Raw genomic sequence first — 17,735 nt, 5'->3', positions numbered from 1 at the left:
ATTAATCTAATCTGAATTTTGAAGCATTCCTTTAGATCCCCTCCCTCTAAATATATCAATAAACATTAGAAAGTGATGCTCCTGACTACCATACAAGTTTAAGAAGATAATATTGGTTTTAAAGAATTCAAAGCTATAAACAGCAACAGGCTCTTTAACCAAGGCACTGTTAGCCTAACATGTAAACTAGTTGTTCACACTAATCCTAATATTATCACTTAATATTAGCAAATTCTATTTTATTTTTTAAAACATATTGATGTAAATACATACACATATCGATTTGTTGTATAAATATTGCAAATCAAAACCTTTATTCACTAATAATTACCAAAAATCGTAGTTCTATCTCCTGTTATCAATGCATTCACATTGCCCGCCATGAACTTCCGGGGAACAATCCTCGTCTGCATGAACCACGTGACGATAACCGTTTTTGGACTTCCGCTGTCGTAACTCTTCTATCTATATGGCGCTGGGTTTGTCAAGCGAAGCGGAGAGATAATACTTACTTCCGGGTGTAAAATTCTCTAAAGCAAATGAGCTGCTCCGACCCTCGGTCCTGACGGACTCCAACTTGTGTTTATGAATCAAACAAATAAATACACACAAGGATACTTATGTGTTGTTGAGTAAATAACAGAATGTGGTTTAGAAAATACAAAATTAGAAGGGAAAAACAATGAAACAATACAGATTTCAGTATTCTGAGCCCCTACTCTCCCCATAACTGATGGCAACAAAAGTCCTACATTATTCAATTAAAATAAAGAAGTAAAAACAACAAGTGTGGCTTGATATTGAGTAAGAAAAAAGTTGATAAACGCTGTGAGAATGGATCTGCGGAGAGCATTTCGCCGCGATCCCAACGTGTCTATTACCAACGTTCAGGGAGCTCTGCAAGTCGGTGACGGGTTGTGCTGTACAACAAATCACCTCTGGCTGGAAGAGAACTCTCTGCTCCATAGTTTCTCTCTTCACTGTACATTTGACATATTCAGTGTAATATTTAATATTCCATCTGTCACATAGTTATATCAATATAATACCTTGCATATCTTGTTATTGCTCATTTGTAAATTCAACATGTATATTTTCTTCTTTATTTCTTGTCTTTTTATTTGTATTGTATAATGCCATGTGTTTTAATGCTGCTGCAACGCAAAGATTTCCCAAATTGGGATCAATAAAGTTCTATCTTATCTTAAACCAACAACCAGTGTTCCGGATGAGGATCGTCTCTTTACAAAAATATTCAAGTGCTAACCCATATTGTTACTTCTAAATGAATTTATTTCCAAACGCATTATAATGCAGTGTGATGTAAACAACAAAAAGTACCACAGACGTATGCTTAATTTATATTTATTCATCAACCAACCACATCAATAACATTGTTTTTAAAACAATAAAATGGTCCTCTCTGGCAATGGTTTACTTATGTGTTTCACCACAATACAAGTAAAAGGCCACCATAAGGGTGTATGTCTTGACTCTAGAGCGTTGGGGTTAGTCTAACATGAAAAGCATGGACAACAGAACGTAAAATCAAGTTATGCAAACGGTTATAACATACAGTATTAAGAAATCATACAACACAACCATTTTTTTATGATTTAACTAATGTATATTAAACATGTACATTCTATGTGTAAATCAAATATAACAATTTATAACAATGTATTATTTGGTTTTGAGAACAACAATGAGGTGATTCACCAAATAAACTATTTGTTGTTTATCTCAATGTCCCTAATTATACATCCTAAAAGACTGTGCATTGTACATGTTGATTGAAGTACTTCAATCAATCAGGTTAATAGCTGGAGACCAAAAAGGAAATATAACTGACAAAGCAATTAAGGCGAGACACGGCAGGCAAAAACATCGTTTTTCATGCCCATGTCAATTTTGAGATTTTGTGCTATTTTGATTCAATAAGATGTTTTCTTTCAGGCTTTTGGAAGGAAAACGTACAAAATACACATTTAGGTGTTTATTTTACTATAGTTTGTCTATTTCCGTCGGTAGATTTCTCCTAAATTCACCAAAAGTTAGCAATCTAACGTAACATAAAGTGCCGTGACCGCTGTTTGCTCCATGTCATGAGAGGTACCGTTGGAAAGCTCAGGTTCTCCTGCACAATCTCATCGGATCCAAATATGGTCATTTCCTTTGTATCAGCAACCAATCGTGAAAGTACAAAGGGGTCATCTGACCAAAGAACGGAATCTTATTGGCTGGTGTCAATTTCTGACAACGTGATTCGTTCAGATGCGTCACGTGGTGCGCCATGACACTTCCTTGTTTATATTTGCGCTGAAAATTTAAATCTCAAAATGCCGAAACATCCGCGAAAAAATCGTTCAAAGAGAAGAGGACAACAATTGTCACTTGCACGTAGCAAGGTAGAAGACAAAACAAATGACCCCGAACCTGAAAAACCTTCACTTAGTGCGTCAATGCGCAAGCTGTCACCCAAAGAGCAGGAGGGTTTAGATAGCGCCACACAGCAGTGGCTGATAATACATGTAGCGCGGCTGAATGAACTGCTCAGTGGGTTGATTTGCCCAAATTGCGCAGGGACAGGGCTCAAAGTTAACATCGATCCGCAAAACCATGGTTTCTGTAGCAGCTTAATTTTAGAGTGCAGTCTGTGTGATGGTGGGTACCGCAAAAGTGTGTACACATCTACACGTCTTCAAGACGAAACCAGGAAGGATGTTGCTTTTGATGTGAATGTGAGAATGGTGCTCTTAGCGCACGAGTTAGGCTTGGGCTATGCAGCTCTGAAGAGGCCTGGAGTCACTTCACAGGACAAGGGAGCAGGTCAGGCAGGCTTATGCAGATGTGGACCCAGATGTTGCAGAGTTGCTGAGGGAGGATGCAGAGGCAGTTATAAACATCAGCGTGTCATTTGATGGCACATGGCAAAAGCGAGGCTTCACATCCCATTATGGGATCGGTGTGTGCATTGACATCCTTACTGGATTGGTGATAGACTATGAAATCCTATCATCCTATTGCCATGCTTGTGCTCTAAAGGGAAATGCCAAGCAAGAGCAAAAGATTACAGAAGAGGAGTATGACAGTTGGCGACAGACACATAGTGATTGTGCAAGAAACTTTGCAGGGTCAAGCAAGGCAATGGAGCAGGAGTCAGCCAAGAGGATGTGGGCCAGGTCTGTGAATCGCCACCAGGTGCGGTACACAGAGATGTTGTCAGATGGGGATAGCGCAGCATTTAGGGAGGTGGTTGCACTGAACCCATACCCTGGGCATGAAGTGGTGAAATTAGAGTGCATTAATCATGCCCACAAGCAAATGGGTACAGCACTCAGAAAAATGAGTTCACAGAAAAAGTTAGGAGGGAAGGGTGTAGGGAAGCTGACTGCAAAGAAATGCAAAACTTTGCAAAATTATTACAGGGGGGCAATTCTCAACAACCAGGGTTCAATCGATAAAATGAAGGGAGAAATATGGGCAGGTCTCCTCCACGGCATGTCTACTGATGACAGCCCCTTACACACCAGGTGCAATCCCTCCTGGTGTTGGTATAGGAAAGCAGAGGATAATGGGGAAACACCTGGTAGCCACAAAGAACATGCTGGAAACTTTTTAAAGCGAGAGGTGGGGGAGAAGCTTATCCCTGTGTACCACCGCATGTCAAGTGACAGCCTGCTCCAGAGAATGCAGCATGGAGGTACTCAAAATGCCAATGAGTGCCTCAACTCTGTGATATGGGCGCGGTGTCCAAAAACGGTCTTTGTGGGGAAAAGCAGGGTTGAGGCAGCTGCAAGTATGGCCATCTCCACCTTTAATGAAGGTGCCTCTGCCATGCTGGCTGTTATGGAGAAGTTGTGGCTCCAGAGCACAGCTGTTACTGTCAGCGCAATGAGACAAAGTGATTTGCTGAGAATTTCAAAAGCTGAGGCCATTACATCTGCTAGTTTGAAATATAGGCGCAAGAGTCTAAGCACAGCAAAAAAGGTGAAAAGACATCAGCAGGAGATGCAGGAGGGGCCTACTTATGGAGCAGGCATGGACTAGGGTGGCAGTTCTGCAGTGCGTGTGTTACTGTGGTCGTAGTGTGTGTGTGTTACTGTGGTTTTGTTCATCAGGTACATACTGTGTTACTCAGTTTTCAGTTGTATTGTGTTTTATATGTTCTATATTGTTGTTGTTGTAAGTATTAGATTAGATATTGTGTCTGAAAATAGTGTCTTCCAATAAAAAAAATATGGAATTTGACAATACATATCTTTAAAGGTTGTTTTCTCAAAATGAGTTTTTTCTCCTACTCTGAGCACAAAATTTCCACTTCAGTAGCACGTAGACACACCAAACCTTCCAGTTATATTCCTATCCATATTCTGAAGGCTTTTACAGAAGGGTTTGTTCATTTATCATTCATAGCCTGAATTATATAACATTTTATACCTAAAAACATGGCGAAAATTGATATTTTAGGGCTGTTGACAGTATTTTCTGATTTATTTAGTGATAAAAAGAGATATAAAAAAATTCCTTCTGTAAAAGCCTTCAATTCTAATATGACAACAAAATGAAACAAGAATTTTGAACCTGGCTTTATCCAATAAAAAAAATTCGTTTCCTGAAATGTGTTAAAATATGCGCATATTTAATGAGATTATGGCTAATTTGCATATTTAAACATGCTATTTCTGAAAACTTGTAATACAAAAAACAATTGCCTTATTGTAAGTAATTAACTGGAGAAATTTCTAGCTGATATCTTTAAGTTAAAAAAATTACCCTATTCACCTGTAGTGTCTCGCCTTAAAGCAAGTAAAGCAAAATAAACAAAAATGAACAATTAGAGGAAAGTTGTTATTGGCCTGCGGTGTAACAGGTGCAGTCATATAAAGTTAATGACAGGTAAATCCTATAAGAGATCGAAAATAATAATGCATAGGCATCCCATTCTGGGAAAAAATGGAAAGACCTCCTGCTCTTGGACAATGATGTGCTCACCAAGTTGTATGGTAACCAGCAAGATATACTTGGGGATTTAGGAATTTACATTCTAGTGTTTCAAAAAGGATCAAAAGTGAATGGTTTATTGCTCAGGATGCATTCCAGGAACGCTGAGCATTTTTTTCAATACAATTTAAGTTGTGTACAAGTGAAATGTTTGGCCTGATGATGCGGCATAGGGAAAAGTCATATGGTCAACATATTCAAGGGTGATCTTCCATTGAGGAGTATGAATACAATCTCTAAATATAAAGTCAGTAAAGTATTTACATTTCTGATAGCACATCAAGTCTTGGCGGATATTCGTGCTTGAGAGCAGCAGCCATCTGGGGAAATACAGAGAAACAAAAAAGAGGGGCAGATCAGAAACCAAATTTGAGGTTTTTGAATACATAATGTATGTTTAGCATTAATGAATACAAAAGTAACAGCAACATGTCTAGGTTGAGGCTAAATCAACAAAGATCCTGTACATTAATTAATAAGTAAATTACCTAAATTATGTTTCCTTCTTTATCTTCACTGGTGTCTGGACTGCTTAGGCCACTTTGACTTTCCTCTTCATGTTGAAGGAAACAAGTATCAGGACCTAAAGCAGTCTTGTACTGCTGCAGTACCACCTGCAACCTCTCCAATGCCTCAGCATGCTTCCTTCTTAGGGTGCACCCAAGTCCTCCATTCCCCTTGTCGACATCTGAAAATACACAAAATATTGTTATATGGACATACTATAAAGTAAGATTGCTTCACGAGGCCAGAGCACTTCCATGGAGTATATTCTCTCCCATGTACATATAAAGATGATTGTCACTGTCAAGGGACTTCATTATGTAAAATGGCCGGGTCGAATGGGCAAAGGCCATTGTACTCCATCCAATTTCTGTGACCAAGAATGATTTGGGCTGACTTTTTTTCCTTTAAAACTCATACTTTACAAGGTAGGTTAAGTTTTGCTTTCAACTTACCTTCCTCAGCCACCTTATTTTTTAGAGCAACTGCCATGTTCTGCAACCATGTGCAATGCTGCGCCATCTCCCACAATAGGATGCCTTTCTCCTCTTGCAGTCTCCGTGTAAGCATGACTTGATCAAGCATCTTTTTCTTGGCTGTAAAGTTAGCTAAAATCCAATTACAGTTATGTATATACATGAATCACATTTTCATTATAGCATAACAATATGTTTAAAAATCCAAGCATGTGCTTTCAAAATAATCAAATGTATACACAATAAGAAAACTTAAGATATACCCTTAAACTAAATGAACGTTCTAACACTGTACATGATATGTGCATAACTCAGCAAGGTATACCTTCATATAACAGAACTTCAAATGAATTATTATGAAAAATATGAAAACTGACCCATGCCATGAACTTCCCACGGCCACAGCGCGGACATGATGCTCCCTCCAGAGAGGGAATGCTCCACCGCAGCAACATCTATGCCTCTGGCAGAGTCGTGTACCAGCTGGTTGTACTTCAGTACCTCCTGATTAAGGCGCTTTTTGTCGTCTGCAAGCTTCCTTCGAAGTCGATGGCGGAGCTTGCTGCTGTCTGAAAAAGAAATGAAGTAGTGGGATAGGGATATGTGACAAACTATATTTGCAAGTGCAAAAAATATATATAATTCAGTAGGTTGAATCTGCAACCTAAAACATTATATTGTTATACCATTCTGTCGGTAAAGGGATTGCTTCCGCTGCCTCACACTTAGGTAAAGCCCCTCAATGCTTTGCTGCAGTGCTGTTTGAAGGATGTCTTCAGAAGTACCCTATGTTTCTGATGTTCCTGTAGAAATAATATTGGCAGTAAAATGTACTGTTACACAACAAGTAACGGTTTTGAGAAACAAAGTTGTGCAACATATTTAACACCTTTTAACACAAATTGATGGTACAACTATGGAAACTGGAACATATCAAGAGATAAACATGGACACATAGTTGGCTTGCTATTGCTTGAAGATTATGTCCCCGTCTACTGAAATCCAGTGAGGGTCCCATTACGTGGCATGAAAAATCAGCCTTATTGCCTTAAAATTGGCTGCTCTTTAGGATCAAATCTGTAAATTCAAACAGTCATGGACAATGATATGTAGCTGGTGTTATCTCGTCGTGCTTTCCAGATGCCCATTCCTTCACTTCGGAAATCCACGTCGACCCCATGTCATCGGAGAGACAATGTAGCTCCGTCTTGAGTTCCTCAAGACTTGCAGTCTCTTCCAGGAGCCTCTTACTAGTCTGATAAACAGTAGACGATGGACATTTATCAAGATTAAAACTTGCTATGATTAACAACAAGCCATGTGCAAATGACAAAGGACACAACAACACCTTTAATAGGAGGCTCACCTTCACATATCTTGTGGAAAGTGCATGATGAAGGGAGTCACCTTTTTTCCTGTTCCATCCCATTGCATGCACTGTGAGCATGTCCAGTCGTGCTTTTGAAAGCAATAATGAGGTTATGATGTGTCATCTAAAAAAGTATGCGATAATAGGGCAGAACCTTCCACTCACCTGCTTTGGATATGTATTTTGTTGTCAGGGCACAACGGGACAGGCAGCTGTTGACCTGCTCCACCTCTTCCCCAGCGGTCATCCCTGCTCCCTCCTGGTTCTTCCCACTCCATATAATCTGATGGTAAAAGGTTACTGGAATTGTTGTGCAAAGAGGCTACATACTACTATACTAAACAGTATAGCTTAGATATTTACTACTTCAGTATTATAAATATAAAAAATATAAATGTACGTGATACAAAAATATTTCACATACCTCGCATTTGGTAGCATGGGCTCGAGCATGCATTACACTGAGGAATGGCTTCATGATGGTCAGCTCCTGGAGAGCAGGAAGGACACTTGCAGCTTTCTCCATGTACGGCCAGTACTTGCAAGCCACATCCATGGCGAAGAACTTGGCTTTGGCTGGCATGAGTTCCTTTTGAAGATACAGGGGGTAGGCGAATATCTCCCCCCTGTACATATTTAAGGCCTTCAAAAGAAACCCATGGCGACATACAGCCACCTCCATCCCTTCTTCATCCAACTTCGAAGCCCTCCTTGACGTCTCCCTTGCTGCTGTCCACTGGGAGTCCCCACATGTGCCTCTTCCCTGGGTCTAAGTCACACATTACATCATGACAAATCAGTTAAAAGCAATGGAATCACGATCTACACCATTTGTTCTAATTATCAGATTTTGGAGTAGATGGTAAGGAGAAGTAGCTGAATTTGAAGAAAGTCAGGGTCGGATATACATGGCTATTTTTGTGATATACCTATAAGGTAAAATGACGAATAAAAACTTGCATTTTTCAGTGATCTCTGTATTTTGTCGACAAATGCAGCCACCGCGCTGTCTTCTGCTACAAAGAGCCCATTAAAAAAGGCGCTGCCATCAGAACTGAGGAAAAAAAGATTAGCAAATATATCCATGAAATATAAACAGTAATCAAAAAAGTTAAGAAACAACATTGTAAAAACAGCACCTTCCACTTCGCCGAAAGCGATACAGCTTCCTGTTGCCATCGGCAGAAACAGCCAACATCTCCGGCGTGCAGGCAGGGCAGATGAAAGGAGCACCACAGCTGGTCTTCCTCATACGAGGCATAGGAGAACTCCAGAAAGCTGCGCTGCAGTGCATCTCCGTTGACAGGTCCAGACTGGAAGATAATTACATATATTGCTGTGATTTTGTCTATTTACGGAAATGTTATAATGTATAATATGGTAAAGAATATTTACACTTACTCTTCCTCCACACTTTGTGCGATGCTCCAGCAGCTTTGCAAAGGCCTGTCTGGAGAATCCCGGAGAGATGACCTTGAGCTCTTCAAAGGAGCTCAGGAGGTCCAAGGTGTAAAGTGTGGAAATACTGACCGAAGCTGGCCAGTATCCACTTTTAAGGAGGACTTTCAAGTCGGGGGTCCACTGCTGCTGGCAAGTTTGACAGACATATAGTGGCAGATGCAAGTCATAACGCCCTTGGAACAAGTAAATAAACATAATTAAGACACATTTTACAACAGTTCCATCTACAAATAGTCAAAGATGAACAGATATTACATGAAGGTTTTACTCCAAGTGGAAGCACAACGCCTCAGCCCACAACAGTAAACATATAACAACAATTCAATAGAAATCCAAATATATATATATTTGTTCACCATTGATGGTAATTAAAATCACTGGTTTGCCTGGTACCACAGTGAAGTTTGTGCCTTTACAGGAGCAGTTGGGTGCCTTCACAGTTGGCAATATGCAAGCTGTCAAAAAAAGAAAAGCACTAATTAACATTATATGCTGGCCGAAGAGACATGTGAACATCAAAATGCAAGTTTGAGAGAGCATACCTTGGTCATGGGTGTCATATCCACCTTCCACTCTAACAACACAAGTTGTTGGACTAATTGGTTTAAAAAAAAAAAATCATTAAACTGTCCCTGTTGTGGAGTGGCTGGTTGTTGTGATGAAGTACATCACAGTCTCCACAGAACCACTCCTCGGGGAGACACTCTCTACACCTTGGGAGGAAATACAAAATTATTCTAATATCCTAGAATTACTTTCATTTTCATGTGGGTTTTCTCTATGTATCCAGTTTTCTAACATCCCAAAAGTCATGCATGTTAGCTGAAATAGCAGGGCACTGAGCATTAATACTGAAAAATTAGAATTAGGTAAAGTAATTTAAATAAAGGTAAATGTTATCTCACCTAATAACAGCCGGCTCGTGGCAGAGGCCACACAGGGGATGACCAACAGCCTCTTTTTCTAGAAGGCATTGTCGGTGGTGTGGTCTCGCTTCTTTCTAGCGCTCTGAAGCTTTCTGCTGCCGAAAAGACCAGGATGAGGCAGAGCTTTTTTGAGGCTCAGGAGGAGGACATGAGGAAAGAATGTCAGAGAGTCTATCCATATTCTTTTCTGTGAACAGAATGGGAAACTTTAAACTGTAAATGACTATATTTAAGATGAACACTAAAAATCAAGGATCAGTTCTTTGCTCAGTCTGGAACTGGCCAATATCTTTACTGAATTACATTCCTCGTTCGAGTCCTGAACTGTCAGTTGGTTTAAGGTTATATTCTCTCACTAACACAATTTATCTAAAAATTGATTTTAGTTTTAAACTTAAAGCCATTTTTGTGATTTACCAAATTCGTGTTGTGCTGAAGGTTCAGTACGCAGAACCTCCACACTGGAAGACTGGAAGCCCTCAGTCGGGGGGGATGTGACTGTAAAACATCACACAGAGGGTTAACAACAGATAACTGATGATTTGTATTATCTACCTATTGTTTAAAAGCTTGTGAAATTAAATAAAGCATAGTTCTTATGACACCACAGTGGGAATGTCTCCGACTGTAGTGTCACTATGCGTTTATATATTGGAATTATTGTAGACCCCTCAACAAGCAATTACTGTGTTTTAATTCGATTTTCCAACCATTTACTTAGTAAATTCATAAAAATGTAAAATAATTGGGATTTCAACCTGTAGCTGAGCCTTGGCGGCGCCCTCCACGCCTCCCTCTCGGCTTGCCACGTCCTACACAGCCCCTTTTAGGGGACTGTAAAGTGTCTCCTACAGAGCGTGCCCGTTTCCTCTCCTCAGCTGCTTTCTGTGACCAAGTAACAACTCATGTAAGGTTGATGTTGCTGATAAACTGATACCATATGACAGTGGACAAATAAAAGTAAATTCATTCACTTGAAGTAGTGCCAAATTCAAGTGGGAAATGAATGAGGTCATATGGGTTAAAACACCAACCTTAGCTTCAGCTAGCATGTGTTCATGCTTCAGCTCAAGAGCCATGCGTTTCCCTTCTTTGGATGTGGGATTATTGGGGTCTGGGTTGTGTTTTGTTGCCATTGCAACACAGCCAGCCAGCCAGCCAGCCAGCCAGACACAACAGATATGCAACAGCTGCTGTATGAGACAAACAGAGAGAGACAGACAGATTGTAAGATTGAGATGGATAGATGAAGAAATAGATAATGAATGATAGAAAAAGATAGAGACAATAACTATAAGAAAGGTAGGTAGATAGACAGAGAGATAGGTTGAGTTTGGCTCTTAAAAGTGCCGTTGGTTTTATGATGGTGTAGATCAGTGTATGGGTTTGTGGTGTGGGTACGGGAGCTGCAGGAGAGAACAGAAAAAGTGAATTATGTAGTGAAACTAGCTTTTTTAAATGCACATTGTGACGGTTTAACTACTTTAGACAGACTGAGTTCATTTACGTGTTTCCTGTTTCATACACGTAACAAGCACATGGATGTGGACTATGCCCCTCCCCCCCAAACATATATTAAAATGTCGGCCAGCGTTAGTACTGTCATGTGTAAAACAAAAGCGATTAAGATAACGTATAACTCACACTTTAACACCGACGTATGTAGCCGTAATTAAGACAAATATTTTTCACACACCACTTATGAGCGGATATAAATGTAGCTAAACTAGTTTAAGCTTATGTTGAACGTGAGCTAGCTAGCTAGCTAGCTAGCCGCCCGCAAGAATAATTTCACATTAATGTTGCTTTGCTGATTATGGCGAAGGCATTTCTCAGACTTAGAACAGTTCAGTATGTATGATGAACCATGCGAGTAAAGGCTTAAAAAAAAGCCCCAATTATTAAATCTAAGCAAAACATGTATCAGACTTTAGTGACCGAACTTACTTTGTCAGAGGATGGATCGCAATGCCGGTGGCAGCGTCTTTGGCCAAGAGGTGGTGCTCTGAATGATGTAATTTCCTGTACCGATTATAGACAAGTTTACGCGCCAAAACACGGGTAGCGCCATAACCCTACACAAATGCACTTCATTTCCGCTGGAAGTCTTTTGCACAGCGTCTGTCGGTGTAAACCGATGTAAACAGTCAGACGGGCACTGGTGTAAACACAGCGATTTCGATGCTAACAGTGATGCTAGCTTGGGAACACGATTCTACTTCTTTGACTGGAGATGGCGTTACTCTCCCCCACCCGAATTCAGTGCAAAACTGGGAGGATAACATGACGACGTGGCCCAGCATAAAACCAAAATAAACTGCCTTATTTAGGTCATGCCCACAGGAGCCAACAGTTGTCTGTTGTTTACATAATGCACAATTTACATGATCTCTTTATGCTGTGCAATATATCATATGTGCCTGTACTGTTTGAGTGAAAATAAAGTTTGATGTAATTTAATTTCATTATTGCACTGTTATTGCATTATTGCATTTCATATGTTCCTTAGAGTGCTACAATTTCTTTTAACACAGTTCATCATTCATATTAAGCTCATACTGTACATAAATAACACTGAATTAATTAATTGTTTAGAGGAAACTAAAGAAATGGCTTCAACAAGAAAGATCACATGTTTAATCCTAACAGGTATTACAAATTAAAATATAAAAGCAGCCCACACAATTACATCACTATGAAAATATTCATATATAATATTAAAAAATACAATGCATGCAGTATTTGTTGTGTTTATCTGTATTTAATGAACAACATGGCTGGGTGCTGGGTGCTGGTTTGTGGTCGTAGCACTCTCTATCTAACCACTCGTTCAGGTGCTTTCTCGAGTGATTGCAACCAACTACCGCACACGTAGTTCCCGAACCACTTTTCTTCATGTTGTAATTGTTATCTCCTCTTTGTCTCTGCGATATCAGTGCTTTGTCGGCACAACGGAGCTAGCTAGCAAAACAAACCCAGTCCGCCAAAACGGAAGTGCATTGCATCGAAGGGAGGAGTTCAGGATGTAGAGCGGAAACGGCTCAATAACTTGTGTATACAATAAAATATTAATACATTTCCTATATTTTGACACGATAACTCTTTAATAACCTAAGTAGCCTACGGACAAAAACAAAAAAGTATATATTGCCTTATAAAATGCAGAAAAGTTTAAACATCTAACATGATAATAATAAATAAAAAAGAATGATATCTTAAACCAAAATAAATAAAATGGAAAATTAACCTACAACAACAATTTAACATAAATAAAACAAGGATTAAAACAAGGATAAGTTTGAATCAATGTTGTGTAAAGTACCCGTTATGGTTAAAAAAATGTTTTAATTTTTTTTATGTTTTGAAAATAATACAGCTTCCAGCTTCCCGAGACACGAAGAGGAGACACGAACAATTCTTCCACTTGAAATGCGTTTAAACTGTGTCAGAGAGATGTTTAATCGGTTCATTTTAATTGGTTAATAATTAGTGTTTAATATTGGCAACTTCTAATTGTTGGGGGGGGGGGGGCGGCGTTCGATCCAGTTTCGATTCCATAACCTTGGCGCACTGCCACTCCAACATCCAATCCCGACTTGAAGTTTAATCACGGGGACTGTAGTCCTAAACGATAGCTGGGGATTATGGGTAGTGTAGTGTCTTCGGCCATCCGAAACTCGATGATGCTCGAAATGTCCCTTATAGGCCTACGTCTGTTTCCGGTTATTTTTATTTTGAAATTCAGTTCCTGAAGGACGCCAAAAAGCCAGAGATTATAGAATTAAACAAATAAATAAAAACAAGGATAATTGTGTGTTATTGTTGACTAAATAACAGTGTGTTATTTTTGAAAAGAATAACAAATTAGAAGGAAAAATGAGCCCCATTTATTTTCCTCACAGACAGCAACAAAAGTCCGAAATGATACGATTTTAAATAAAAGCAATAATCGTGGCTTGATATTGAGTAAGAACATGTTTTTATGAACCACACAGCTTCCGGTCTTCCTATAACACGTAATGCCGTGAGACTACCAACAGAAATACATTGCTTTTAAAATCGTGCTGTGTAACACGAAAAAAAGGGGGAAATCGTGTTGGTGAACACGAAATGCCGTGAGACTGGGTTGCAACCAGTAGTCGAGTTGAGGGGGGATGGGGGGGATGGCATCCCCCTTAGGTATTAAAATGGTCAAAACCATCCCCCTTATGAAACGGCCATCCCCCCTTCCCATCCCCTGTTATTTGATCAATTAATGTGGAAATATTGCCAATGTTTAATTTTCAACATTCTACATTTTATATGTGCACGTCACGTGCCCCTCGTCCACATTATTTTAGCCGCTAAAATACTGTGGACGAGGGGCTCGTGCACATATCACGATCACGAAATTGATGTCAAGTCAGTCAGCGTCAACGATAGCAGCGCAGCCTGTGCAAGCATCATGGCCAGTAAGCGACAAGGACAGCTTGACCTGAGGGACTACTTCGGCTTTAAGAGGACAAAAAGTACCACTGAAGGTAAGTCAAGAATACTTTTGATATGTCACCAAATGTGTAATCTCTGGACAGAGGCGATAACAACAGAGTTATAGTTTGGGAGCTTACGTTTTTTTTCTTGTTAACTAGCCTAACGCCAGGCAGCTAGTACTAGCTGCTATAGTAACCAACGTCAGGTTAGACCTTTCTTATATTCACAAAGTTAATGTCAGATTTGATTTCTTTTTCACATGGAATATCTCGCTGGGTTTCCCACAGCTCTTTACTGCTTAGGCGACCGCATAAGCAACACACTTAACTAGCCTAGACATGTTCAGTCGGGGAAAAAAATTAATTAAAAAAATTAAAATTAATTATTAATTAAATTAATTTAGGATGAGGCAGAGCAAGCTAGTGTACAAGCAGAGACGACAGGGGCAGAAGAACACAGAGAAGAACAGGTGTCGTTGACGGTTCCTGAAACAGCCGGTGAAGTACAGTTAAGGATGGTAGATAGTCCAAGTTTGGGATTCTTCACTATGAAAACTGGTTCCGAAAGAACCCATTTGAATTAAGGTTCCTGGAGGATCTTTAGGCTGATTTTGTGTATCAATTCGATGATCATGTATCCACTAGTGATTTAAGCACTTTGTTTGATAAGCTTTCCATTCATTTTAGTGAGATCATATAATATAAATTAAGTGTGAAAATTGCACCTTTAGTCACTGTGAGCGACCAAAATGTATTACTTAAAAAGCTTTAAATGTGATGCATGCCTCCGAATCGTGTGACAGCGGCTTCTGGTGGTTGAATGTCATCGCTCTTATTTTATATGAAAAAAAAACACAACTTGACAGTAGGCCTACTTCACTGTCTGCTCATTCTAACAAAACCATAATGCCGTTGTTTTCTTCATATAGAGGATAATCATGGCGAGGAAGCAGGAAGGAGAGCAGAGGAGACTAGAGCTGGAGAAGGAACAGGTTTGATATTTCTAAATAGACACTTTTCTTTTTCGAAGAGGGGTAGATGTAGCTAATCCTACCAAGGGGGGGTTTTAACAGATTTTATGTTTTTGTGGTAGAAAAAAGAAGAGAGGAGGAGGCAGAAGCAGAGGAGCCTAGAGCTGGAGAAAGAACAGGTTTGATAATTCTAAATAGACACTTTTCTTTTTCGAAGAGGGGAAATGTATCTTACCAAGTGGGGTTTTAACATAGATTTTATGTTTTTGTGGTCGAAAAAAGAAGAGAGGAGGAGGCAGAAGCAGGGCGAGATAGTGTCGATGATTCTGACCAAAATAACCAGGGAGATAATGAGCAAGATATCCCTGAATGCTGGACATCTACCAAGTTCAGGGAGAAAAAAAAGTATTATCCATGGCTAATATGTCAAAGCAAAAAACTTGGCTGCCTAACCTGCCAGAAAATGAAAGTGGTTGGGCCAAGTACAGGTGGGAGCAGCCAGTTGCATATTACTGAGGAGTGGTCCAACGTTAAGGTTACAGCCTATGGTACAAACCGAGCAGCACAGCTGCAGTCTCTTCGTAAGAAAATACACAAGCATAAAATGTCAGACTATCACCAAGCAGCTGAGAAAACCATGGAAAAAGCAAAAGAAAAGACATTGGAAACATTGACTTCTGAAATGCAAAGGGATCACTTCTTAACTACTGATAGGGTATTTCGTACAGTTTACAAGATTGTGAAATCTGGAAGGCCTTTCACAGATCTACCGTCCGATATTGATCTGCAAGTCTTGAATGGACTAGACATGGGAAGAACTTTACATTCAGACTATTCCTGTGCAACAATCAGCCAACACATAGCAAATGAAATGCGAAAGAGAGTAGTTGGAAAGGTCCTTCAAAGTGGAACAAAACTTTCTGTTATGATAGATGAAGCTACAACTGACAGTAAAAAATCAGTATTGATCATTTATATTAGAGCGAGCTTAGGGATGAGTGAAGAGCCCCTAACATTCTTCTTGGATCTAGTTGAGCTTTCTGCTACCAATGCAGGTGAAATCTATCAAGCTCTAATGAAAAATCTGTCACATCATGGCTTCTCTGAAGCTATTCTGAGTGAACGCTTTGTTTGCTTTGCATCAGATGGAGCTTCTGTAATGCTTGGAAGTAAAGCAGGTGTTGCAACCAAAATCGTAGAAAAGTTTCCAAACGTAATGGTGTGGCACTGCATGAACCACCGTCTTGAGCTGAGTGTTGGAGATGCTGTTGAAGAAACTGTAGGGATGAATGACTTCCAGTTTTTCTTTGACAAAGTGTACAGTCTCTATCATGCATCGGCCAAAAACCGCCGTGAGCTCACTGAATGTTGTGAGGAACTTGCTTTAGAGTGTCTGAACATAGGGAGAATTCTCAGCACTAGATGGGTGGCATCCAGTTACAGGACCATTAAAGCTGTATGGCAGCAGTACCCTGCAATCCACAAGCACTTTTCCAATGCCTCAGTTGATCCTAAAAGAAGTTCAACAGAGAAATGCATGTTCAGTGGTTTAATAGATCGCCTTTCTAATGTCACCTTTGTGCACAATCTTGGAATCATGTATGATGCTTTAGAAGAGTTGTCTGAATTCTCTCTCTCTCTTCAAGACAGAAACATGACGCTCCCCAAGGCTGTAGCAATACTCAGTCGGCAGGTCCGTGTGTTGAAGTCCATGGCAGAGCAGCCTGGACCAGCGGCAGAAGTGGCTCAGACTGCAATCGGTTTGAAGCTATTCAAAGGGGTGCCACTAACAAATAATTTAAGACACAGCAGAGAAATAAACCACCAACATTTTTTTCATGCTTTGGCTGCTAAAATTGAGACAAGAATGGGATCACTGCCTGGAAAACAGAGAAGCAAAGAAGAGTCGAGAGCTTTCTTGACAATGTCAAAGTGCTGCAGCCATCAAACTGGCCAGATGTGTGTGGTGTTCGTTATGCCGAAAAGGAAATACAGGAACTCTGCTCCTTTTTCAAGCTTGATGATGGCAGACAAATTCAGAGAGGAATGAGGGAATATGTTGATATGGTGAAACTCAAAACTGTTGATGAAATGACACCACAAGCACCAGAAGAGCTAAAACCCCTCCTTCAAGCAGTGAACACACTGGTCATCTCCACAGCTGAGTGTGAGCGTGGGTTCAGTGAGATGAACATTTTAACCACAACTAGAAGCACGCTAGAGGTAAAAAGTATGTCAGCCTTGCTTTTCATCAAGTGTGTTGGCCCTCCACTATAAATGTTCAAACCAGAAGTTTATGTCAAGTCTTGGCTTCAAAGTCATAGCTTGGCTAATGATCTGAGAGCAAGAGCCCGGAAAGTTGTCATTAAAAAACATGATTATGAAACTCTTTGGAAGATCCTATGAGATACTACAGTATAGGGGAGAATTGGGTTGGTAGCCATTGAATAAAACTGTTTATTTGTATTTGTATATCATATTATATGTATTATTTTCAGATTTTGTAAATAGTATATTTGTTTAATCCATGTTCTTGCACTTGAATTAAAATGGAC

The 17,735-nt window shown here is 39.8% G+C and overlaps 1 protein-coding gene and 1 long non-coding RNA gene across 9 annotated transcripts; one reads left to right on the top strand and one right to left on the bottom strand.

The window, feature by feature from the left end:
• Nucleotides 1-331: 331 nt before the first annotated feature.
• LOC307044477 (uncharacterized protein) lies at nt 332-12,661 on the bottom strand. Of its 8 annotated transcripts, XM_079689752.1 has the most exons (20): nt 11,688-12,661; nt 10,775-11,146; nt 10,499-10,625; nt 10,158-10,238; nt 9,720-9,927; nt 9,357-9,527; nt 9,171-9,269; nt 8,755-8,987; nt 8,493-8,666; nt 8,314-8,407; nt 7,778-8,122; nt 7,519-7,636; nt 7,351-7,442; nt 7,137-7,239; nt 6,671-6,789; nt 6,362-6,553; nt 5,964-6,116; nt 5,493-5,692; nt 5,269-5,324; nt 332-2,874 (listed from the first exon to the last, which is right to left on the bottom strand). In XM_079689752.1, exons 9-15 carry the CDS (start codon nt 8,645-8,647, stop codon nt 6,710-6,712), a joined length of 987 nt encoding a protein of 328 aa, XP_079545878.1. In that variant the 5' UTR covers nt 8,648-8,666; nt 8,755-8,987; nt 9,171-9,269; nt 9,357-9,527; nt 9,720-9,927; nt 10,158-10,238; nt 10,499-10,625; nt 10,775-11,146; nt 11,688-12,661; the 3' UTR covers nt 332-2,874; nt 5,269-5,324; nt 5,493-5,692; nt 5,964-6,116; nt 6,362-6,553; nt 6,671-6,709. The 8 variants fall into 8 exon arrangements, with proteins under 8 accessions (XP_079545878.1, XP_079545874.1, XP_079545876.1 ...); XM_079689748.1 differs by having other exon boundaries at nt 1,350-5,324; XM_079689750.1 differs by having other exon boundaries at nt 1,350-5,324; nt 5,964-6,104.
• Nucleotides 12,662-13,905: 1,244 nt separating this feature from the next.
• LOC307021666 lies at nt 13,906-15,353 on the top strand. Its single transcript, XR_013803221.1, has 3 exons — nt 13,906-14,260; nt 15,139-15,201; nt 15,303-15,353. It is a non-coding gene; the product is annotated as an uncharacterized lncRNA (long non-coding RNA).
• The last annotated feature ends 2,382 nt before the right edge of the window (nt 15,354-17,735 follow it).

The sequence above is a fragment of the Notothenia rossii genome, assembly GCF_949606895.1.
Source record: "Notothenia rossii genome assembly, chromosome: 1".
In the NCBI taxonomy this organism is placed as follows: Eukaryota; Metazoa; Chordata; class Actinopteri; order Perciformes; family Nototheniidae; genus Notothenia; species Notothenia rossii.
Note: the sequence above shows the minus strand (reverse complement) of the source record. Positions and strands in the feature narration are given on the sequence as shown.

Coding starts and splice junctions, on each gene's coding strand:
- LOC307044477 (XM_079689752.1), bottom strand. CDS start 8,647: ATGCACTGCAGCGCAGCTTTCTGGAGTTCTCCTATGCCTCGTATGAGG. Junction 8,408..8,492: donor CGCTTTCGGCGAAGTGGAAG/GTGCTGTTTTTA, acceptor TTTTTTCCTCAG/TTCTGATGGCAGCGCCTTTT. Junction 7,443..7,518: donor AAAATACATATCCAAAGCAG/GTGAGTGGAAGG, acceptor TGCTTTCAAAAG/CACGACTGGACATGCTCACA.